Consider the following 25,339-nt stretch of genomic DNA (forward strand, 5'->3'; position numbering starts at 1 on the left):
TCAACGGAAATCTTCATTTTGTGGGCTATTTACTGTGGCATCATTTAATTTGAGTTTTAGTGGGAATTTTTTGTATTTAACTTACGTTAAAAATGGTCAAAGTAACTTACTCTTTTTAACGATATTTGAAATGGTCGCTAGCAGTTATGTTCTCGCCACTGCCTGTTACCATTATGGGTGTAAAGTATGGAGGACCACAAGAGCCACACACATTGAAATAAAGGATTCTACTTAAATGATGAATTGTAGAACAAATTCTGCATCTGTGAATTCATTTTAACTAATTTAACCCTCTGAGGTCGCGGGACGCGTCAAAATCACATGACCAATTTAAGAGGACACAGCTACAAGATGCAGCACGTCAGAGTCTCCATTTCAACTTGGGTCAAAAGTGCGGAGTTCAAGCTATATACCAGTTTACCATGTCAGCCAATCAAAAAAAATGATAAGGCAACATGTGACATTTGGTTGTTTAGGGAGAAGGGGAAGTTTTTAGGGGTGACACCCGCAACGGACAGCGGGCGAGCGAAAGAAAGAGAGAGAGCGAGTTTTCATATGTGAGACATTAGTGACGTTTAGCGTGTTTGGAGGCTAGAGTTAGTTTACCTGCTCTGTTATGGTAACTGTCTTGATTAAAAAATATTGTTATATTTTTAAAAGCATATAAATTAACAAAAACATTAAAGAGTGTTTGAGAACGTTTATCCAGCCATGATTTGAAAGCATATAGCCCACCTTTTAACAGACTGGTGTAGCAGTGAAGATGTTTAATCTGCAGTGAAAGTAATATAATAAAAGTCACATGTTGTACCAGCTGTTCCAGTGAAAGGTTTGTCCCATTAGCTTGTCTATATACCTTTTAAGTTACATTTCATCAAACAGTCCTGAGAATCCACACAAATGATCTTTTTATATATTACAGTCCAAAGTGAATGCAGATGGTCTCCTGCAGCTTTAAAATATCTAAAGGACACTGAGTGTGGAAACGATCTGTGTTTCTCTTTTTGGTCATCATTAAGTGCTAAAAATTCTGCTGCTGATGTCCTCACATTCCTACTAAAAGACTTCCCTTTTGCTTCTCAGAGGAAAAACTATTTCAGAAATGCAATGAGGAACCAACACGTGTTAGAGCAAGAAAGAAAACATCTTATCTGTTACAGCTTGGACATCAACAGCAGATAGTTGTCCTCTTCACCTGGCCCTCTATATCAGCATAATATTAGCATAAATCACAGGAAGTGGACACAGCATCTCTACAAGAAGGACTATTTCAGAGATTAATTTTTAATGTGAGAAACAGGAAGGAGAAAGACGGAGAATGGCTGAATTCAGGTGGATTCAAATGTTTTCATCAGTGATACTAATGCTTCAATTGTCAGGTAAGAATATTTAAACGTTTATAAATGAGATTACAAAAGCTTAGTTTGTTGACATTATTGATTTTATTCTTTTCTTCACAGCAGCAGCAGCTGACTACTCTGAGTTTATTATCAGGAATGAAGGGGAGGTCACTTTGTCATGTGAAAATGTGACAGATGATCAAGATAAATGTGACAGAACTACCTGGCTCTTAAGTCAGTCAAATAGAGCCGTAGTAACACTGTTTGAAAACGGGAAGATTCACCAAGGGGTCAAAAATAAATCAGACAGACTGAGTGTTACAGCAAAATGTTCTCTGGTTATAAAGAAGCTCACAGCTGAGGATGTTGGTCAGTACACCTGCAGAAGGTTCAACAAATCAGGACAAAAAGAAGGTTCAGACTCTGTAGCTGAGCTGTCTGTTGTTAACCGTGAGTATTTCCATCATAATGTTTTCAGATTATTAGAACATCAAACTGAAACATTACAATAACTATAATTACAGTGATGATTACTGTAAATGTTATTCTTGTTCTCTCTTTTTTAACAGTAACTGAATATAAGGATGATGACACAGTGACATTGAAGTGCTCTGTGTCCACATATAAAGAATGTAAATACACTGTGAAGTGGCTCTATGGTAACAAAGACCTGAGGATGTCACAGTCTGCCTGCAGTGTGACCTTTGCAACATCTGATCATATTTACACATCCAAGAACTCTGAGATGTTGAAGTGCCAAGTAGCACATGGTGGAAACGTGCAGGAGTTTATCTTCAGTCAATCTTCTGGTCAGAGAAGGGATACGTAAACATTTCAGTCCTTACAATAACTTCATCCTGTTATAAACAAACAAAGAATTTTTTGGGGGATATGATCATAGAAAAAGTGCTTGTATGATTGGGTGAATAAGGCGAGTTGTATAAAGCGCTTTGAAGTCAGGTAAAGTAGAAAAGCACTGCAAAAGAAGCACAATTTAACAGACTTCAGAAGCCCGCTCCTACCAACAGTCAGCGTTGGATTCTTATACACGATACACTTACTTCACTTTAGCAAGTTCCCAAAAATAAGCTGTAAAAGAAAACATCCTGTGGAGATGTATTAATGGAAAGAAGGAAAAGGGGAAGTCAGCTTAATGAGGCTGCTGTTCATTTTCTGTTCCAGTTTATAAAAAAGCTTATTTTTAAAAAACATTTCTGTCAGTGAAATAACATTATAACCAGAACAATATTTCTTTGTTGGTCATTTTAAGCAAATACAATGATCTTAACCGAGTAATTTTATACAACCTAAAACACATTTGATTTTTTATACATCAGGATTTTAAAAAGACAAGAACCTGCAGACATAATGTGTTTAATGTTTTTCTTTTTCTTCAGGTGTGTGGAAGTTCATTGTTGTAGCGCTGGGGTTAACAGTACTCATAATGAGTGCTTTCATAGGCATCATATGGAAGAGAGTTAAAGGTGAGAGCTTTCACAAGACTGAGCTTTCATCACCAGGGAGACTGCAGAAACCAGGATGGACTTTCATTCTAAAAGCTTGAATTGATTTTTCTCTTTTTCAGAACACAAATCACAGATGAATGAAAATGCTGTGAGTTATAACACTTTCATGCTATATACGAGTAATCAGTCTTTCTCACTGATGTGATTATAGTCTGCTGTGTTTATGAGGCTTCTTTGTCTGTTTTATTTGTTTCAGGAACTCAGTTTAAACCCTGCAGTGACTCTGTCTGCTCCAGGAACCATTCAGGACTCTGTGAGCTCAAATACTTACTCACCACTAGGGATGGGTATCGTTTAGGTTTTATTCGATACCGGTGCCAAATCAGTACTTTTGAAACGGTGCCGGTGCTCAAACGGTGCTCAAACCAGTGCTTAAAGAATGGAGAACACAAAATTGGTCCAAAAACCTCTCATGTTCAGCTGGTTTTTTGTAAAAAGATAACAATGTTAGCCTTTTCTGCAGCTATGGGGCATATATGGTATCACTCTTGGCTGGAAGCAGTGCTTAAACAATGGAAAAAAACACAAACTTTATCCAAAAACCTCTCATGTTTAGCTGTTTCCCTCTTTTTCTTTGGTCATTTTAGCCTTTTTGGCCAGAGTGAAGGGAGTATCTGCCATCAAACAAGAAGACAGCCGCATGTAGCTACGATGGTGTTTGCTAGTTCACCTTACATGCATTAATGTAATAACGTGGTTAGCCTACTCAACATAAATTATACACGAACAACATTAAGCTACTCACGCAGAGACGAACGGCTGCTGCTGCTGCCATCATCATCCTCATCATTTCTGCTACACTGGCAGGGCTAGGGGCCAGGACTCTACTCTTCGTGTTTTTTGGGGATGTTGCTAACTCCGGGTCTGATAACAGGCACTACACCCACAATAGATGTGCTCGGTGTGAGGTCTCGCAGCAAGCTATCAAATACAGCGCATTTCTGGCCTTTTAAAAAAAAAACGCTATGCGTCGCCAGGTATTTCATCGGATTTGATGTGTTACTTCCTTTGACAGTATCACAGTATCAGCTTAAAGCACTTGTTGCTGCTGAGTTTGCATATTTTGCTGTGAAGTACAGCCAGACTTTTGACCGCTTCGCCTTGGACATTTTTAATCTGTAGCTCTGCTCTAAAAGAATGTACGTACCTGGGCCCGCCTACTATCCTCGGAAACGTAAAATGATTGGCTAGAAGTGTATCACAGCTCAGGAAAAAAAAGCACCGAAATAAAGCACCGAAATGTGCGCTGCTTTTCGGTCTGGTTACTACCGTTTATGACAGAACCAGTGCCATCATGGCACTGGACACCGGTACCCATCCCTACTCACCACTTGTATTTGTTCTCCCATATGTTGAATCTAAGCATTACTGAGCAGTCTCTATGTTGTCGTATCTGTGCAGGCTGAATCTGAATACGCTGTTCCCTATTCCTCCATCAGCTACACTAACAACACCACCAGTAAAGCTCAGGTAAGCTGTCCTGTTGGTTATTCAGGTGATGTCAGTTAATAACAATAAAAATTCCCATGAAAGAGCAAGGTAAATGTTGATATCTGAGTGTTAAGAATAAATATTAAGATTATAATACTATTATCATATCTGCCTTACCCTACATTATTATGGTCTTAATTATTTTGTTTTTTGTGTATTCATTTTCAGGTTGTGGGTCAAGATGATGATGAAGATGATGACACAGTGACCTACATCACCATGAAAAGTCACATCACTTCTGCTGCACCCTCCAGTGATCCCAGCAGCCTCTATGCTGCCGTTAACAAACCAGTGAGAGACACGTGTTGACGAAACAGCTACAGCTCATACAAGCTTTCTTACGTTACACTGGTTATGGTTGCGCTCAGGCCCTTTTCAACCTGTTATTTGTATCAGATTGTGTAAAAATGTTTCTAATAGGCTTAAGTTCTCCATGTTTAACAAAAAGGATATTATACTGCTCATTTACATTTCTAACACAGAATGTTGCACTATGTTTTATCCATAAATTGTCTCCAGTTTGACAAAGTTCAGAATTTATTACTGTAGCAATCTATGGCGTTATTTTTGTGCCACTATTCTGAGCGCACGTAAAAAAGGTTTGCAGGTGCAAGTGTTGCATTTTGAGGAGAAATTTATTTTGAGCGAAGAAAAGCTGAATTTGAGTGAACAAAATTCATTGCTGCATGCAAAAAATGTATATCCGTGTTTGCTATTATCCATATACACACGCACAATAGCAGCCCCTCTCGCTCAGTTTTTGTATTTGCGCTCGCAATGTGTCGCTCACGCTCTCAACATTTCTGCCCGTGCGCGCTCAACTCTTTCTGTACACCGTTATATTTGTGCCACAAAACCAGCCAATCACAGACTTGGATGCAAAAAAATCTGATTGGCTGTTTTTGTCTCCAATCAGCTCGAAAGGACGAAATGCAATATCCCAGAATCCATTTCGTCCAAAGCTCAAACGAGGCAGTGGCGGAAGAACACAGAGTGGCGGAGTTTGAAATATTACTCTTTGTGGGACACAAAATAAACTTTTAAGATATTTTCATGTTAGAATGTAGCTGTGTGAACTTCAAATATCTGCTCGATTTATCAAGACATCACATATTTGCATAAGTGCTCCAACGTTTTCGGAGATGCCTGTTACCCACCAGCTGACCGGGTGGGAACTCGGGTTAAACATAATATATAAGGCTGAACTGACAAAAAAATCACCGACTACACCACCAGGTATTATTGGAAAAACCATAAAGCCTTTGAACGAAAACAAACGCTGTTGTGACAGTGATGTACACTGTTTTGTTGGTATATATGTATGATTTGTATCACCTTCATGTTTCCAGCTTTACAGCTGTGGCTCCAGCAAACATCAGCTGATACTAGAAATTAATTTTAAATAAATTCTAACAACAGCTGATCAATTTTGAACGTGCTGCTGTTGTTGTTTAGCGCAACATCCGCTGGTTTCCTGTTTCTGGCGCAAAGTGGGAGATAAACAAACGAGAGACGATCAGCTGATCATTGATCAGTTTCATGATTGAAGTAGCAACAGGAGAGGGAGGGAGAATGAGGAGAGAAGAGGCAGCTAAGACACAGAATAACTCCAGCTTTGTGTCTTTTTTATTCTCGCTGAAGTCTTTTCCCCTCAATACGGATGTATTGTAATTGGTCCAGCCCAGAGTTGATTATTACCAGTTAGCTAATCCACCACCTTTCATTGTTTATACCATTACAAAAACAAACAAACTAACATAAAAATGAAAAATCACCATTGGCCCACCGGGCAAATGCCGGGTAAATGCCCAATGGCCAGTCCAGGTATTCGGTCAGCTGGTGGGTAACAGGCATCTCCAAAAACGTTAGAGCACTTATGCAAATATGTGATGTCTTGATAAATCGAGCAGATATTAGAAGTTTACACAGCACCATTCTCGCATGAAAATATCTTAAAAGTTTATTTTGTGACCCACAAAGAGTAATATTTCAAACTCCGCCACTCTGTGTTCCTCCGCCACTGCCTCGTTTGAGTTTTGGACGAAATGGATTCTGGGATATTGCATTTCGTCATTTCGAGCTGGTTGGAGACGAAAACAGCCAATCAGATTTTTTTTGCATCCAAGTCTGTGATTGGCTGGTTTTGTGGCACAAATATAACGGTGTACAGAACGAGTTGAGCGCGCACGGGCTGAAATGTTGAGAGCGCAAGCGACACGTTGCGAGCGAGCGCAAGTGCAAAAACTGAGCGAGAGGGGCTGCTATTGTGCGTGTGTATATGGATAATAGCAAACACGGATATACATTTTTTGCATGCAGCAATGAATTTTGTTCACTCAAATTCAGCTTTTCTTCGCTCAAAATAAATTTCTCCTCAAAATGCAACACTTGCACCTGCAAATTTTTTTTACGTGCGCTCAGAATAGTGGCACAAAAATAACGCCATAGCAATCCCTTTATCCAGAAGGGGGTGCTGTATATTCTTTATAACAAAATGTGAAGCAGTGGAAGAAATGATCTAACATCCTCAGACATAATAAAAGTCACATGTTACATCAGCTGTTTCTGCTTGCAGTCATTTAAACATCTATATCTCAGAACTGTTTGAGTGTGTGTTTCAAAGCTGAATTAGTTAATTATTCCGTATTCAACAATATAGAATCACAATGGAAAACAACAAATTTCATTTTTACATTGGGCTATACATCCTGTGATTAACACTCCTCTAAATCCCTGTGCTTTGTGAAAATCATCTCTTTGGGATTTATGATTTGTTCGTCTCTGTAAACTTTTCGATTGGACAAATGGGAGAGAGGGGTTTCACCCACTCAAGGTGCATTTCCTGCTACTCCCTCTGCTCGATGCAGCAGGAAAACTGTTATTCCACCACACAAGGAAAAGAAAAAACATGGTTTTCAAAGTGTGTGCTGCTTCTCATTGCAATTGTATCTGTGGCGTCTGATACGAGCCCTTTTGGTTTGGCGGTGTGCGTAAACTCTGAGCATTATGATTCAGTTTCTCATATTGCAGAAGTAAATAAAGTAAAGTGGACAGGACAACCAAACCTTACTTAACTATCTAAGAGATGAATTTTAGGAGTCACTTTAACAACAACTGGCTGTTAATAAATGAGGAACATGGAAGCTGTGACAGTCTGGTTGTGTAAGAATAATGGCAGAAATGTGAGAAAGAAAGCTGAAAGTCATAATGAGGAAGTCATAGATCGAAAACTACAGGAAGAAGACACGCTTATGCTTTACAAAGCCTGAGAAGAAAGGAGAGACTGAGAGAAATGATGGTTACATTTAGATGGATAGAAATGTTTCTGTTCTTTGTACTCATGCTTCAGTTTGGAGGTAAGGATGATTTTTACACTGTACATCATCTTAGGATTTGAAAACTAACTCTTTTTAATTTTAGTAATATCATTTTTATTTAGCACACAAAGCTGTGGTGTTTCTGTGAACAATGAAAACTGAGTTTGATGCACTCTTGAAAAATGTAGTGTTAACATTTTTGATTCTGTCATGTTCTCAGGAGTAAATAGTGGAGATCTTTTGCTCTCCTTCACTGTCAGAGATGGAGATAAAGTCACTTTGCCTTGTAAAAACGTGATCAACAATCATCACAACTGTGACACTACCACCTGGCTCTTCACTGATTCAAGAGGCACACCATCAGTAGAGCTGGTTAATCTTGGACAAATCAAAGACAGACTGAGTGTTACAGCAGAATGCTCACTGGTTATAAAGAAGGTCACAGCTGAGGATGTTGGTCGTTACATCTGCAGACAGTTTAGAGGTAATCCAGGGAGACAGCAAGGTCCAGATGCTGTGGTTTATCTGTCTGTTGTTAGCAGTGAGTATTTGCAACACTATATTTTGAGCTCAAACCATCCTGTTAGAACAACATGCTGACAAGTTACATTTTGAAAAAAGGAAACTTATATTTATTTGGTATTTCTCTTGAATTTCATCTTCACCAGTGACTGAACACAAGAAAGCTGTTGAGGTGACTTTAAACTGCTCTGTGTGGACATATGAACGGTGCAAACACAAAGTGAAGTGGATCCATATCAGTGAAGCTCTGGATGGAGGTTACCCAAATTTAAAAACATCGGAGTCTTCCTGCTCTGCTGCTGTGACTTTTCTGAATGATGCATACAGTCATATATCAACTTATGACTTTAACTGTAGCGTAACAACAGAAGATAACAAAGAGCAGCTTTTTACCTTCAGCACTCAGTCATCAGGTAAGAAACCAGGAGAGATTCTGAAGAACTTTTCAAAATAACTTTGCATTAATCTGACTAATTACCTAAAATATCCGCTCATTTTATTGATCTGAAGCTTTAATTGACTGAACTTAGTTTCCTAATGAAAGGTCCACTGAATTTTATTCAGGTGAGAAATCAAATACTGCAACAACAATAAAATCAGAAACTACAACTGGAAACACAACAAAAGAGCTGGAAATCATGGATGATTCAACAAAATTACAAGGTAATCAACAATATTCAGCTTTTTTTTTTCAAAATTTTATTTTAGAATGAAATGTTTTAATTTCAGATACATGTTTTTTTTCCCTCTGTATTCATCTACATTAAAAAAACAAAAACAATCAGAAAATGACATTTAAAATATTATTTTCATGCTTTTCATGCTCTGTCTCCAGGCTCATGCTGGTACAGGCTCATCATAGTGCCTCTGGGTTTAGCAGCACTTATAGCAGCTGTTGTGGTCATCAACATCTGGACAAGAGCTGGTGAGAATGTTTGCACATAAGCAAGAAGGGTTGATAAACCAGACATGAAGCTCTGAAGAAGCACGGGTTTATGATTTTGTATTTTACAGGTGTGTAAAGATGGTAAACAATGAAAAAGTCCAGTCTACTGAAGTAGTTTGACCAACCCTCCAGCTTCTATCAGATCTCACTGATCAGCACATCAACAAGCTTTATATTTGCACGAGGAGCAGAAGCTTTTAAAAAGGGAATCGTTGTTTTTGCCTTAGTCACAGTTTGGACAACAATTTGAAATCTTGATATGATCTTTTTAGAACCACAGTGACTTTTCTAAAATACCTGCCTGCATCAGCGGTAAAAAGCTCTTTCTCCTTGTACTGTGTTTTTTGGAGGTGTACATTGTTATTCATCAGTTTTCAGCAGGCAGGGGTAGCTTTTGGGGGTTTTCTGGACCACAAAAATAGAAACACGTTTGACATGTTGTTTTCTCTTTCTGCAGAAGCCTCCTGTACAGCATGGTTGTTGTAAAAAGAAATACACATACAAATATTTTTCTTTTACATCTGCATTTGCTGATCATTTCTGAATTTGAAAAACATGCTCTCACTATTATTTCCAAAACACTCCTGTTGGCACTTGGGTAATAGGCACTTGGGTAATCTTGGGTAATAGATTTCAAAGCCATTTTTCATTTCTTTCTTTCTCAGCTGCAGAAAGTTAGTTTAGAGTTTTGAGCTTAGTTTTATGAGCCTGAGCCTGGATACAAAGTAATTTGTATGTGGTCGAATCTGGTCTGCGCTCAAATGAGTTTTGATTGATGATGATGTAATCACACACACTGTTATCTTTAATGGGTTTGAACATAATGCAATCTTTAAAATAAATAAAAATTCTAAGCAGAAAGTCTGTTTTGCATCTCTCACTTCAGTCACTTTTGGTGTCTTGTTTCCAGTCTTTAACTCTCATGTTATTTTAAGAACAACCACTTCTACCTGTCCCAGTTCCATAAGTACACCCTATCTTCGTTCATTTCTCTCCTTTGAACTCTTTGACAACCCTTCCCAGCATCCTGTGACCGGTTTGTGCTTTCATGACTACAAATGTAAATTTGGATTGGATTTTTGCCCCATCCTGTTAGCTTCTCTATTTGACTTTAAAGTACATTTAAATATGCCATTCAGCCACAACTTTGAGACCTGCCTGTCACAGTCAGGCTGCAAAGCTGACTGTGTGAATAAAGGAGGTGAACCCAAGCGCAGACACTCTAAAACAAAACTCAAGCTTAACAGAAAGCGAGACGTTTATTAAGGCTGGTAAGACATTGCAAAACAAAAGGCAGAGGTGATGCTAAACAATAACCTAAACTGGGGAAATTAAAGATAAACATAAAAAACCCAAAACATGACGTGGATACGTGACACATGATAGATGGAACATGGTGGTGCAAAGGACAAAAGACAACCTGACACTGAACAAAGTAGGACAGAGGACTTCAGTACACACAGAGATAATGAGGGGATGTGGAACAGGTGGGAACACAGCTGGGACAAATCAGACCTAACGAGACAAGGAACACTGCACATAGGACAGGGACTTTCACAGTAAAACAAGAAACAGAGTGGAATCCAGACATGGCAACACAAGCTTGACAATATGAACAAGAAGACAAGAAACATGACAGACTAACACAGATGACTTAAGTAAAACATAAACTAAACTTAAGGCAACCAAATGATAATCCTATTACATAACATATTTAAAGGAATAACTTAAAGACTCAAAGCACTGCCCAAAAGCTTATCTCCATCTATACAAGGACAAGTGACCTCTGAGGAAGTTAGAGGAAGCATGAATAAAAACATATCTGTGATATCTGAAACAACTCTTTGGACTGTCTGCAGTGTTTATGTGGCAGCTTTGTGTATCCTATCTCATGTCAAGCCTTTCATTGGGGAGTGTGAACATTTCATTCTGTGGATTGCATTGCTCTACTGAAAATAAATCTCTTGTAAACTGGAATAGAAGGTGATAATTTATACTTTGCATGTCCCACTTGTAGTAAAATTTTCCCCTAAAAAGCATGATTGGATACTGAAATGTTTAAACATAAAGAATCATTCATCTTCTGCAGCTTTAAAATATCTAAAAGACACTCTGTGGTTTTTTGACCTGTGTCTGGTCGTCATTAGTGTCATGGTCCTGGGCCATGTTGGCCCAGTATTCTAAGTTTTTGTGTGTTTTGTATTTTGTTCCCTATTTATGCCTTGGTTCCTAGGTTATTTAGTTAAGATGTTCCTTATTTGGTTACCTCCTGTGTGTATCTGTGAGCCCTCGTCTCTCCTTGTGTTTTATTCCATGTTTTCCCCAGCCCGTTATGTCTGTGTTCTCCCCGTGCTCTCTCTCTCCTCCTGTCTGTACCTCTGTGTACTTCCTGTTTTACTTTGACAGTCTCTCGTCAGTATGCATCATGTTGTGTTCACTCCTGCCCTGTCTCGTTATGATTATCTGTGTCAGCTGTGTTCCCCGTGTGCTCCCACTTCCCTCGTTAACCCTCTGTGTATTTCTGTCTGTGTCTCCATCAGGTCAGTGTTGCGTCGTCAATGTCTCTTCCCCGAACCTGTGTGGCTTTCTGTTCCCTCGGGCTTTAGTTTATATTCCTGGTTTTGTTCTGTTACTTTGCACTTCTGCAATAAAGCAGCATTTTTGAGTTCAGTTCCAGTCTCCGTGAGTTTTGCGTTTGGGTCTTCTCCTGCCTCCACACAGCCAGTACATGACAATTAGAGGTTAAAACCTGCAGAGTTATGCTGGGGCTGTCGTATCCACATTTGCACCAAAGCACTTCCCCTTCAGTTCTCAGAAAGAGACACTTAAATAAGATGTAATGAGGAAGAAATGATGTACCAATGAAGTGACAACAGTTGAGCCTGTGAGTTTGTTGCCTTTGCACATCTATGCAGATTAATGTTTCTACCCTGTTGGCCTTACTTTCAGTCACGAATAAAAAAAGAGAGAATGAAATTTACAGTAATCTTCCAGTTTGTGTTTTAATGAGACAGTCTGAGCTGAAAATTATATGATTGAAATGTTTACTATTAACAACATAGGCATGAGCCACAAAAAAAAAAAACAATATGTTGAACTTTCTGAAAGTGTAATAACCAACACCCTCAGCTGTGAGAACAGTTTGCTGTTGCACTTAGTTTAAATGTCTAAAGGACATTTAGTGTGTGAAGCGTCTGTTTCTGACGGTAACACTTCTACATTCTCACCAACTCTGCCCCTTCACTTCTCAGAAAAACAACACTTCACAGACACAGTGAGGGACCAACAAGTATCAGAGCAAGAAGACGTAATCTTACCTTCACAAACGGACAGTGGGATTATCATAAGTCACTGAGCAACATTCGGCTGTCTGTTCTACGTGCTCGTTTTAGTTTTACAGGGTTTGATGGCCTGCAGTGACCTTTGACCTCTTTAATATTGTTTCGTTCCCCAGCCATTTTATAAACAACAGAAATTGTCAGAGAAAGGACTTCCTGAACAGTTAGCGTGAGATAGTGAGATAACAACCACAGGAACCGCCACAGGGAGCACAACTTTAAAGTCTGCGACTGTCATTACTGTGAGAAACAGGAAGGAGAAATACCGAGAAGCATGATGGCTGAATTCAGATGGATTCACATGTTTTTATCAGTGATACTAATGCTTCAATTAACAGGTAGGAATACAGATACGTTTATAAATGAGATTACAAAAGTTTACACTGAGGACATTATTATTATTATCATCTCAGCAGATTCTGAGTTCTATGAATGTATTACCTCACTAATAACAGGGAAGCTGATACACTTATTTTTCAGAAGCTCAAGAAGAAAGTGAGAAAAGAGAGACTATGAGAAATGATGGTTAAATCTATTTAGCTTAAAGTATTTTTACTGCTGCACCTGTGCTTCAGTTGGTAAGGATACATCCAACATGTGTATAAGAGAAAGATTTAAAAACATTTCCAGCTCAGTGCACTAGTGAAAATGAAAAAGATACAAATGCATACATGTGTGCATAACTGTGCAAAATTATCTGTGCTCTGACATGCAGTGTTACCTTTTTGATTCTTTGTCGTGTTCTCAGGAACACTAAGTGGAGATCTTTCACTCTCCTTCACTGTCAGAGATGGAGATAAAGTCACTTTGCCTTGTGAAAATGTGATGAAGAATCATCACAACTGTAACGCTATCAACTGGCTCTTCACTGATTCAAGAGGCACACCAGCAGTAGAGCTGGTTAATCATGGACAGATCAAAGAAAAGGCCAAATCAGACAGACTGAGTGTTACAGCAGAATGCTCACTGGTTATAAAGAAGGTCACAGCTGAGGATGTTGGTCGTTACACCTGCAGACAGTTTAGAGGCAATCCAGGGAAACAGCAAGGTCCAGATGCTGTGGTTTATCTGTCTGATGTCATCAGTGAGTATTTACACCACACCACACCAGACCACCAGTATTTACAAGCTGTGAACAACTAAACAATATGCTAACACCTTACATTTATTTTTTTTTAAAAATGTTTGTTTGTTTGCTTTTTTCTTCGAATCTTCAACAGTGACTGAACAGAAGAACACTGATCAAGTGACTTTAAACTGCTCTGTGTGGCCATATGAACGGTGTAAACTGTTATGATATTTTGATACCACGGTAAGCATTTACAGGATATTGTTTTATACAGGAAAACTGTTACTCAATAAGGCCGATCTACTAGTTGTTTTTCTCTTTCTCTGTGACCCAAGAATTAATGTGAGACTCACAAGCTGGTACCAGAAGGTCGAAAACACCACAGAGATGAGACCACTTCCTTACTCCCATCCTCCCTTTTTCCTTATCTCCTGGAAAAGGCTCGTTAAAGGCTAGGTGGTTTGTTTCAGAATTCACTGATGAAAGAACTCTGTATTTTATGTCTAGGAGTGTATTTTGCTGGGATGATCATAAATTATAGCTGAACTGATAAACTACACAAGGGATACTTTGCTCAGAAGGCAGGAAGACGTTTCCTTATTTGGTCTGTACCGGTTTGAACTGGGAAAGCTGACACACGAACCTTTTTTCATCTATATAAACTGCTGTGTATCAAATAAACCTTTGAGTCGATTGGGAAGGCAACCTAAAGCAGTCTCTGTTTTCTTGTTCTCCCAAGCTGCTCCCGAGCTCGTACTAACACGCTGAATGGCATACCTGAGTGTTACTTTGAATAATTAGGAGTCTTATAAGGAAAGGACAAACTCTGCTTATCGCTCACGCCACGGAGGAAACCCGGGAAGGCAATTTCCTTCAATCTTGGTGTCAGAAGTGGGATCCTGACAGAAGGTAAATATGTGTCTTTCATATTTATATAGAGACCATATTATACCTCTCTCAGTGATCGATCCATAAAAAAACGGGATATGCTGACGAAGTTTCACTTAGTGATCCAGAGAGATACACTGACTGACTTCCTCAGTCCCCGAATCCATAAAAAAACGGGATATGCTGACGAAGTTTCACTTAGTGATCCAGAGAGATACACTGACTGACTTCCTCAGTCCCCGAATAAAGTAAATTAACCCTTGTGTGGTGTTGGTGGACACAGGAAGTTGCCTGTTGTCTTGAATATTTTAATTTTGTTTAAAAAATAATAATAATAATAATAATTAATTGTTTAATTAAACGTACGTTAAAAAGTGAGAAGTTGCTCACTCAGAAAAAGTGACACAGAAAGTTGCCTGTTGTCTTAAATACTTCTCGTTAAGTGAGAAGTTGCTCATCAAAGAGTGACACAGGGAGTTGCCTGTTATCTTGAAACGTACGTTAAAAAGTGAGAAGTTGCTCACTCACAGAAAGCTAGTAAATAATTAAATTTAATTTTGTTAAAAAAAAAAAACGAAAGAAAACTGAAAACGGGTCTCACAGACCCGATTACCATACAAGGGTTAAAAGCAGTAAATTAAAAGCAGAAAGACACAGGAAGTTGCCTGTTGTTTTACGAGAAGTTGCTCGTTAAGCGAGAAGTTGCTCGCTAAGTGAGAGTTGCTCACACAAACAAAAAATTGCTAGCAATAAATTTAAAGTGACCTCAGCTGTGCCGCAGCGAAAATACTAACCTAAATCCTCCTAGCGTGTAAACCCCTCTGGAAATCACTGAACATGGGTCAGAATAATTCAAAGACCACAGACAGGTCCGATAAAAAATCTAAAGTACCTGTAAAACCAAAAATTAATAAAATACAAAATAAAGTCTCAAATAACGGCTCAGTACAACTCCCATTTCCGGTTACGTGTAACCTACGTCCGCGAATCGGTGAAGACGTCCATGATCACGTATCCAGAACATGCGGGAGTGCTTATGTGACTGACTTTGTTTACAACTTACGGACTGTAAGTACAATGCCTTCTAATCTCTTTCCGGAGCCTTATCCCGAACGATTATCGCCAGAAAACAGGTCAGTAGAAATGTTGAATATCATTTGTGATAAGAAAAGTAGTCTGCTTAAAAAGTCCTGTAGAAAATATATGATAGAATGCCGCGACGTGATGCATCAAATGTTACCGCTATGGACAAAAGGAGGGTAAATAATGACAAAGTCGCCGATTTCTTTAAAAATCTAAAGAAATTCCTGCTAAAAATGTCCAGAGACACAATTGACTTAAATGCAGTAACTATGTGTAAACAGAAGCCTGATGAATCTATCCTAGTATTCATAAAACGCTTTATGCACTGTTGGACAAGCTAGAGGTGCAAATTCAGCTCAGTTTTCCAGCAGCCGCAGACACCCAAAGCAAAAATAAATTTGTGTATTTCATTTAACAAAAAGGGTGAAATGTTTGCTGACACTGATAACAGCTTATGTTTTCTCTGCCCTATGTACCGACATGATGGAGAAGGAACATCCTCTGTGTCAGCTGGACCCTCAGCAGAGAATGAACTCAACATCCTTTTTGTCCGGTACTCTATGTCACACACTGTGCCAAAAAAAAAAAAAAACGTGTACAGACGCCACTAACAGGTAATCCCATGACTGGGAGCCACACTTTTGTTTCTCTCACACTGTTCAACAACATGATAACTGCTCACACAAGTGAAGGTCAAACAGTGATTTTGTTACATAACTCAGACATAGGTTACGAAATATGTCGTCACATAGATCTAACCTACCCTATCCACTGTACTATTTCTGCACTTACGTTGCCAGCTGAATACCAGAATATGACATTGTGGTCTAAAAGTGAGAATGATATAGGATTTATTGACTGCATACCTTATCACGTACAGCTAAAAAAAAAACAAAAAGCGAGTATATGTCAGGCAATGTCCCCTTTCCACGGAAAAAGCCGCAGCTCTAGATGTCATCATAGGAGATTTATTGACTACAGGAGTAATAAAGCCCACACTCCTGTCAATCCTGTGCCAAAGCCTAACAAACCTGGCGTATGGCGTTTCATACAAGACTTGAGGCAAATTAATGCAGTCAACATTCCTCTGCCACCTCTCGTTTCAGATGTTCACAGCATATTGACATGCATTGCATACACATTTTACCGTGGTGGATTTATGCTCCGCTCCTTTTTCTCAGTACCTGTGACACACAGCCGTTATTTGCATTCACACATAGAAATAAGCAGTACACTTGGACTCGTTTGCCTCAAGGCATGATAGACAGCTCTGCTGCTTTCTCAATGGTGATCCGTGCTACCCTGGACAGCTTTACTCCTCCTGAGGGCTGTACTCTGATCCACATGTGGATGACCTCCTCCTCTGTGCTGAAAGTGAAAAACTGTGTCAAACTGCTACACACATGCTTCTCCAGCACCTCCAAAAGACTGGCCACAAAGCATCAGCAAAGAAAATGCAGTACTGTCAGACTTCTGTTCAATATTTGGGATTCACACTGTCTCACGGAAAACGTTCCATGACTGCAGACAGGGTCAAAGCTGTGACCTCCGTCCCTCGTCCCACTACACAGAAGGAAATGTTGTCCTTCCTAGGCATGGTGAACTATTGCAGACAGTGGATACCAGACTGTTCTTTTCATGACCACACTCTGCGTGACTGTTGTAAAAAAGACAAGCCTCCTCGAATACTGTGGTCCACAGAAATGACTGCCTCTTTCAATGCATTACAGGGAGTGCTGACCTCCGCCACTCAAAGGTGCTGCCTGAATTGTTCAGGAATGCCGGCCTGCCTGAGGGCAGTAGCAGCTTGCTCTATCATGATAAGGGACTGCGAGAAGCTTACACTCTCACATGACACTGTTCTACACACCAATCACCAGGTCACGACCATTGTAGCAAACATAACTACACAACATATGCAAATCTCACTATAAAAGCGAGCAGCACACCTGATTCGCCAGCACATTTATTGATCCTATGCTGTGTTCTTCTGACCGACAGGATGGCTCAGACAGGCTTGACGTTCATGACTGCATGACACGTATACAGGAATCCACAGCACCACGTCCAGATTTAGAGCAAACACCTATCCCAGACTCAGCCACGGTTTATGTGGACGGGTCCTGTTCAAGGCCGAGTGACAACTCATTTCTTTGTGGCTATTCAGTGGTAACAGTGCCTGACATCATACTAGAGGCTCACTCATTACCATTTCACTCAGCACAAAAAGCAGAGCTCATGGCTTTAATACGCGCCTGTGAGCTACATTTGGATAAGCATGTGACAATTTGCGCAGACAGCCGCTATGCATTTGGCGTTGTGCATGACTTTGGCACATTGTGGAGACAGGGAGGATTTAGATCTGCTGATGGAAAATAAATTGCTAAATTCTGATTTTGTTCAAAGACTTTTTCAGGCTATACAGCTGCCATCGGCCGTTGCAGTTGTAAAAAACGAAAGGACACAGTACAGCTGACACAGACGAAGCAACAGGTAATGCCTTAGCAGACGTGACAGCCAAGGCTGCAGCTGCATCACAGCTCCCACCGCCGCAGGAAGTATTATCTGTGCCCCTACAGCTGCCACTTGTTACACTCCCAGACTATTTAGAAACAAATGTTGATTTAAAATTTATACAAGAGCAAGCCTCTGCATAGAATAATGACTGTACCTTAGATGACAGAGATGGCCTATACTAAATCTTAAGGGTTTGATTGCCCTCCCATATTCCCTGCTGCCAGTCCTTGCCCGACATTTTCACTGTGTGAGTCATGTCGGACAAAGAGGGGTAATAGGGGCAATAAAATCAAGATTTGTAATTGAGAAAACATTGCATGCAGTAAAAAGCATATTAGCAACCTGTCTAACATGTGCACGAACTAATGTAGGTAGCTCAAAAGCAAAACATCAGCATTTACCACAACCAGATTTTCCATTTCATACATTACAAATTGATTTTACACATATGCCAGCACAAGGAAGCATCAAGTACTTACTGGTAATAGTGGATCAATTTAGTAAATGAGTAGAAGCTTATCCAACCTCAAAAGAAACTGCAGAAGTAGTCTGTCAAAAAGTTGAGCAATGAAATAATACCCAGATTCGGAATACCTCACCAGATTAACAGTGATAGAGGATCTTCATTCACATTAGAAGTAATTCAAAAGTGTGCTAAAACTTTAATGACCTAGGTCAAATTACTTACTCAAGTCCTGTGTGAGATTAGAATGACTCAATCTGAAGTAACCAAATTATTTCCATTTGAAATAAGACTATTTCCAAGACCATGGTCAGCTTCCAGAGGGGCACCGCTAGTAGAAGGTGATGTATATTGCATTGTCCACTGATGTTCACAACCTGGTAGAAAAACTGAATAATAACTATCAGAAAGTTTGTCTCTCTCAGCTTTTCCCCTCCACAGTTCCACCAGTGGAGACAAGGAGACGCATGTTGGAGAAGCCACTAAAACCAAGGACACTCTGGGAGGCCGCGTTTTCCAGCCCCCAGGCTTTACTGGCAGTGACGAAGAACCAGCATCCTCACAGACGGACAACCTCAGTGGATTCATGCCAGCAGGGTTAAGACCAGCCCAATCGGACCATCTCAGGCGTCGGATCAAGCAGACGACATCTCCGGCGAGCCAGCGCCCGGAACTAGAGCAAATAAACACACGGGTAGACGACATCTCAGGCGAGCCAGCGCCCGGATCCAGTGCACACACGCAATCACTGATTAACACACAACGTCTGAAAGAACAACAACAAGGTACTCAAACATCCAGCAGGAACAGAAAGCCAAAAGTACCACATGATGTCTAACCTGATAAAGCCAGACTCATTTCATCCTGATAATGGAGAAAATGAAATGCCCATTGTCATCATACGACGCTTATTCAATGTCTCTCGAACCTGGGACCAGGCCAGGAGACAACTGAAGAACTGTTTTTCTTATATACTTTCTTATATATTTAGGTTATTTATCATATCTATCGCATTAACCTTAGGATTTCTCTTTGCTATTTTGTATTGTAAACTGCAACCATGTTCACATTTCTGCAGGTCATATTTTGCTGACTATACCTCATGCTCCATTTTGCAAGACACCTACTTAATGCACTCCTCACGTTCCCTAAAATCAGTAAATAGCAACATAGACGCCACTAATAAACCATCTTATGCGCCCTCTAGAACAGGAGCTAACGCCTGGTATGAAAATGCCAGAACAGCCGCTCGTGATTTAGGAAACAGTAACTGTTATGTCTGTTCAAAGGCTGATCCAGAACAGGTAATAGTAGGATACCCCATATCCGGTTTCCCCCTCACTGAGGGACTAGAGAAAATCAGCGGAAATAATGCTCTCTTTAAAGACACTTTACAGTTGACTCTGAGCCCTCTCGACTGCCTACTTAGACACACACACACACCAACTAACCCTGAGACTCCATTAGGCGAATTATTGAAGTTATCTAATGACACCGCAGGGACCTGCGCCCCAATGAAACGCCCTAAGAATAGGTTAAAGCCCTCACTACCCCTAGGACAGATCCCTCTCCATTTTAATACTAGTATGATATGTCTGCGCAGATTAAAGTTAACTGGCCCAGACACACACATAGATTATACAAAGGATAACTATACATTCTTCTCTGACTCCCCAGGTGCACGCTGTAATGAGACATGGCTAGCTGTCTCTGTGGCTGAAGTTGTATCATATCTGGAGGAACACACACACAGTTCAAGTTCGAGCAGAGAATCGATCATTGTTCCCCCAGACGGTGTCTTAAATGACACTGACTGGGGGGAGTTAGTTCCCAATAATACCGCTCCTAACGGTTCATTCACACAAGCTATGAATAAACTTGAAGCATTGCAGATAGAACTAATTGCCAATACAGGCCACGGTCAGTGGCTACATAAGTGGCTACAGGACACGTTTGGAAGATGGAAGGAACTAATTGTAGCCTTTGTAACCGTTGCAGCATGTTTTTGATGATTATTGTCTGTTGTGTGGTACCCTGTGTACGTTCAATGATAACCTGTATAGCCACTAGTACAGCCACTTCAATGTATTTGCAATTGGCACAAATTGACCCAGAATATGTGTCAGATGTCATCAATGATGTTCCTGATGTGTATATTGAACATTAGGTTGTGAACTATTACATTTTATGATTTGCTTTTTATATTATGTTATTACATTTGTGATTTTTCCTTTCTATTTGAGTTATTATTTTTAAAAAATAATAAAAGAGGGGAACTGTTATGATATTTTGATACCACGGTAAGCATTTACAGGATATTGTTTTATACAGGAAAACTGTTACTCAATAAGGCCGATCTACTAGTTGTTTTTCTCTTTCTCTGTGACCCAAGAATTAATGTGAGACTCACAAGCTGGTACCAGAAGGTCGAAAACACCACAGAGATGAGACCACTTCCTTACTCCCATCCTCCCTTTTTCCTTATCTCCTGGAAAAGGCTCGTTAAAGGCTAGGTGGTTTGTTTCAGAATTCACTGATGAAAGAACTCTGTATTTTATGTCTAGGAGTGTATTTTGCTGGGATGATCATAAATTATAGCTGAACTGATAAACTACACAAGGGATACTTTGCTCAGAAGGCAGGAAGACGTTTCCTTATTTGGTCTGTACCGGTTTGAACTGGGAAAGCTGACACACGAACCTTTTTTCATCTATATAAACTGCTGTGTATCAAATAAACCTTTGAGTCGATTGGGAAGGCAACCTAAAGCAGTCTCTGTTTTCTTGTTCTCCCAAGCTGCTCCCGAGCTCGTACTAACACGCTGAATGGCATACCTGAGTGTTACTTTGAATAATTAGGAGTCTTATAAGGAAAGGACAAACTCTGCTTATCGCTCACGCCACGGAGGAAACCCGGGAAGGCAATTTCCTTCATAAACACAAAGTGAAGTGGATCCATGACAGTGGAGGTCTGAATAGAGATTACTCAAATTTAAAAACATTACAGTCGTCCTGCTCTGCTGCTGTTACTTTTATAAAGTCATCATACAGTCACATATCTAACTCTGACTTTAAGTGTAACGTAACAACAGAAGAAAACAAAGAGCAGCTTTTTACCTTCAGGCCTCAGTCATCAGGTAAGAAACCAGGAGAGATTCGGTTGAGAAAATTACTTTCAACTGATGTGAGGAAAGAACTTTTAATTAGCTGAATTTGATCTTTTGTTTGAATGATGAAGATACAGTAACATCAGCAACAACAAGAACAACAAGAACAACAAGAACATCAAGAACAACATCACAGACTGATGACCCAGGTGATTTTTCTTTTTTTTCTTTTTTTTTGGGGGGGGTTCAAAGCAATGATTGAATAGTTTTTTGTTAAGTCACATGCATGTCATATTTGCAACTTTTCTACCTCTTAGACATTGAACAGTAAATGAAACGCTTCAGATATTTGTGTTCAGGTGCAGCTCTGGTGTGGCCGTACATCCTCGTGGCTGTTATTTCAGCAGCACTTTTAATCTTTGCTGTGAAACTGATTGTACTGAAGAGAGGTGAGAGAAAATCCCACATTAAATATTAAAGCTGAATCTTCTCTGTGGTCAAGTGTGTAATCCTGTTTTTCTTTTCTTTTCAGGGACCAAAACACAAGCCAATGAAAATGTGAGTTTAAAAATAATCTTTACTAAACATTTTAATTCTAGATCAGAAGTGATGCAGTGGTTGGTGCAGCAAAAGATCAAGAAAAGAAAAAAGAGGGTGCAAAATTCATTTTTGCTTTGATTTTATAATTATTAACTCCAAAAATGACCTCAGCCTATGTGCAAAGTCCTTTCTGGTCACAAAAAAGACCCTATGGTACTGGTAGTTGGACTTTTGTGTTGCATTTTATGTGTTTTATATCATTATCTATCTATGATTGTTGCAGATGTTTAAACACTCAAAAGTAACTGGAAGTTGCACTGATGTAATGCATATATTTATTCAGGCTTGACTTCAAATCCTTCAGTCATTTAGAAAATAATAAGGTCAAACTCACAACTTCTGCTGTTTGCATTTGTTCTTCAACATTATAAAACTAACTTTACAACATGAGACTGTGCAAGAGATAGATTTCAAACTGAAGGGAAGTGAACTGTTGCTGTCAAACTAAGCCAAAAGAAGTGGTAACAAATTTTGACATCGTTGGCAGAGACGGGTCAGTGTAGATCCTCCTGCATCTCAGAGGGCAGTAATCATGTTTTCTTTACTGTGTAGGCAGATCATGAAGATGGTGTTTCCTACATCTCCATCAGCTACACCAACAAGGCTAACAGTGAAAATAAAGTAATGCATATGATATGTTTCTGGTTTCATCGGTGCATTAGTAAATGATGTTTTCACTGTGTTGTGTTACATGTGGTGAAACATCCTGTGGTCTGTGTGCTTCCAGGTTCGGGATAAATGTGAGAGTGATGAGACAGTTACCTACTCCACTGTGAAAGCTTCCTCCACAGATCCCAGCAGCCTCTATGCTACCATAGAGTAAACAAAAAGGAAACTTAATCATCAGGTCATTGCTTCTGTGAAAAAGCTTCGTCCCTATAAGAATTATCGGTTTGCTCAGTTTAAAAGGAGGAAGCAGTTGTGTGAGTGCTTAAAGAGCAGAATTTGTAACATTTGAAAGGCTTTCAGTTTTATTTTATCTTTTGTTCAAAGTTTTGAAATGATGTACATAGATGTGTTTATTTTGCTATTTGCCTGTAAATTTTCTAAAACTGCAGTAATTTACAAGTTTAGTTTCATTTTTTCCATAAACAATTATTCAAACATTTGTGTCTCATTGCTCTAAGCATCAAAAGCAGGATTAAATGGAATCAGGCATCAGAGTGGGAGGATATGTCTTTACCTGTATGAAAAACACAATTTTACATGAATGAATGAGAAAGTTTTATTATGTTGGTTGCATTTCTCTACTGACAACAAACCTTCCCTCTGGTGAGCAGGTTTTTTCACAAAGGGCTTAAACTTATCTAAATGAAGAAATTCAGTTCAAGACACCTGAGATTGATCATAAATCAGGACACATACATATGAGAGTTAAAGTGAAAGGAGACAATATCCACTGCAAGTTTAGAATATCTAAAGGACACACAGGCTACACACACAGTGACATTAAACTGCTCTGTGTCCACATATGAAGAATACAAATACACTGTGAAATGACTATATAACAATGACAATGGCGTGTGGATATCACAGTCTACCTGCTCAGCTAGTGTGACCTTTACAACATCTGATCATATTTACCAATCCAACAATTGTTGGAGATTTTGAAGTGCAAAGTGACACATGGTGGAAAAGGTGGACGGTGGATGTTTTTCCCATTGACTGACTTGGAGAGTGGCCTAAAAAAGTTAATAACAGCACAGGTCAGTGTTGAACAGATTTAAGCACCTGCTCCGATCAAAGTTTAGTGTTGGATTATTTAGACCTTGATCAGATCAATAACATTGAACAAATACATTTATTTCATTACATGACAAGCTTATTGTCATCTGTGAAGTCAGTGAAAACAGTTGTTCAGTAAAGTTACAGTCATGACCACAACCACACCCAAGTATATTACTTTAACCAGGACTAATGAACTTTCCCTGAACCTGCAAACGTTTTTGGACCTTAGGTGTTTTTTTAACCACAAGGGTGTATAGACAAAATACAACAATAGGAAACCCAACAACAGTGTTTTCAGTTTGGAATTATATTGGATATTATATTATTTAGATTTATATATTATATTTTCTATTATATTTTCTGTTCTGTCTTTTTTGGATTGTTCTCTTTTATTTACAGTTTTATTTTTGTTGCCTGCACTTTCTAATAAATTTCACTTCCTTTGTATTTGCCTCCTTGATTAGTCGCAGCAGTGTTTGATTTCCCATCTACTTTACCTTCCTTCATTACCTGTTGTGTATTTAAACACACGTTGCTACTGGAGTGTATACTTGCTTAATCGATTAGTTGCGGCAGTGTTTGTTTCCCTTTCATTTCCTGTGGGTGTAACCACTCATTCTGTTCGATGCTTACTGTCTGTCTGCTTATGAGATTTCCTGTTGTATATTCAGCTTTGTTTGATGGATATTGTTATCTGGTCCCTGTTGGTTTTTTCCTTGCCCCAATAAAAGTTTGGCTTTTGTTTTGGATACACACTTTTCAATCAACATCACTGTTTTGTTATTAGTTTTATGTCTACTGGAGTGTATAATGGAAGATGTTAGGCTGAAGTTCCCCATGTAACAACCAGCTTCATTTATTTTTGTAACAATTACTGTTGTCCAGAAGGGGGTGCTGTATAATAATTGCAAGAAACTAAGCTACCAAATAGACACATACACTAACTGGTTTAAAAAAACAATACAATAGAAAATGAAGAACTTTTTTTTTCATATTTTATTTTTTCATAAATGAGTGTTCTTTATGTAAATAAGATGCCAGTGATGTTTCTTTAAGCAAAGCAAATTAAAATAGTTGCAGTCCAAAAGATGAAAAAAATAAACATCCAAATTCAAACTCTCTCTGCTTAAGTATGTCATTAATCTGCACTCTGAAAAGTAATGGTGACATTTCTACTTCTCTGGCATATTCTCAGTAGATCTTTCTCTTTCCTTTACTGTCAGAGACGGAGATAAGGTCACTTTGGAGTAAAGGAAAACAAAGGAACAAAGGAAGCAAAACCCAAAACAATGCACACATGGAACATGTTGTGGAGGTTTTCCATTTAAATAAAGCCTGCAGACGAGCGGTGAGCGGTAGCTAACATTCTTTAATCCAAACACACAAAGAACAGAAAACCAAGCTT

At 39.2% G+C, this 25,339-nt stretch overlaps 3 protein-coding genes and 1 long non-coding RNA gene across 6 annotated transcripts; all 4 read left to right on the forward strand.

The window, feature by feature from the left end:
* Positions 1-751: 751 nt before the first annotated feature.
* Positions 752-4,942, forward strand: LOC113006672 (uncharacterized). 2 transcript variants are annotated; one of them, XM_026142770.2, is made up of 8 exons: positions 752-1,379; positions 1,464-1,790; positions 1,910-2,149; positions 2,738-2,824; positions 2,926-2,954; positions 3,063-3,119; positions 4,268-4,336; positions 4,526-4,942. In XM_026142770.2, exons 1-8 carry the CDS (start codon positions 1,319-1,321, stop codon positions 4,664-4,666), a joined length of 1,011 nt encoding a protein of 336 aa, XP_025998555.2. In that variant the 5' UTR covers positions 752-1,318; the 3' UTR covers positions 4,667-4,942. The 2 variants fall into 2 exon arrangements, with proteins under 2 accessions (XP_025998555.2, XP_025998554.2); XM_026142769.2 differs by having other exon boundaries at positions 760-1,379; positions 1,461-1,790.
* A 2,632-nt stretch (positions 4,943-7,574) lies between these two features.
* On the forward strand, positions 7,575-10,003 carry LOC113006673 (uncharacterized). Its single transcript, XM_026142772.2, has 6 exons — positions 7,575-7,713; positions 7,895-8,215; positions 8,343-8,609; positions 8,761-8,859; positions 9,032-9,121; positions 9,211-10,003. The coding sequence occupies exons 1-6, from the start codon at positions 7,650-7,652 to the stop codon at positions 9,216-9,218; spliced, it is 849 nt and encodes a 282-aa protein (XP_025998557.2). The 5' UTR covers positions 7,575-7,649; the 3' UTR covers positions 9,219-10,003.
* A 6,811-nt stretch (positions 10,004-16,814) lies between these two features.
* On the forward strand, positions 16,815-21,262 carry LOC145420423 (uncharacterized). The gene is made up of 2 exons (XR_013901727.1): positions 16,815-19,155; positions 19,211-21,262. It is a non-coding gene; the product is annotated as an uncharacterized LOC145420423 (long non-coding RNA).
* A 177-nt stretch (positions 21,263-21,439) lies between these two features.
* Positions 21,440-25,053, forward strand: LOC113006671 (uncharacterized). Of its 2 annotated transcripts, XR_013901726.1 has the most exons (6): positions 21,440-21,636; positions 21,738-21,815; positions 21,966-22,055; positions 22,139-22,164; positions 22,759-22,827; positions 22,934-25,053. XR_013901726.1 is itself a non-coding variant. In XM_080289671.1 (4 exons), exons 1-4 carry the CDS (start codon positions 21,938-21,940, stop codon positions 23,027-23,029), a joined length of 309 nt encoding a protein of 102 aa, XP_080145797.1. In that variant the 5' UTR covers positions 21,824-21,937; the 3' UTR covers positions 23,030-25,053. The 2 variants fall into 2 exon arrangements, 1 of the variants encoding a protein (XP_080145797.1); XM_080289671.1 differs by lacking the exons at positions 21,440-21,636; positions 21,738-21,815 and having other exon boundaries at positions 21,824-22,055.
* Positions 25,054-25,339: the final 286 nt, after the last annotated feature.

This window comes from Astatotilapia calliptera, chromosome 15 (assembly GCF_964374335.1).
Source record: "Astatotilapia calliptera chromosome 15, fAstCal68.1, whole genome shotgun sequence".
Classification (NCBI taxonomy): Eukaryota; Metazoa; Chordata; class Actinopteri; order Cichliformes; family Cichlidae; genus Astatotilapia; species Astatotilapia calliptera.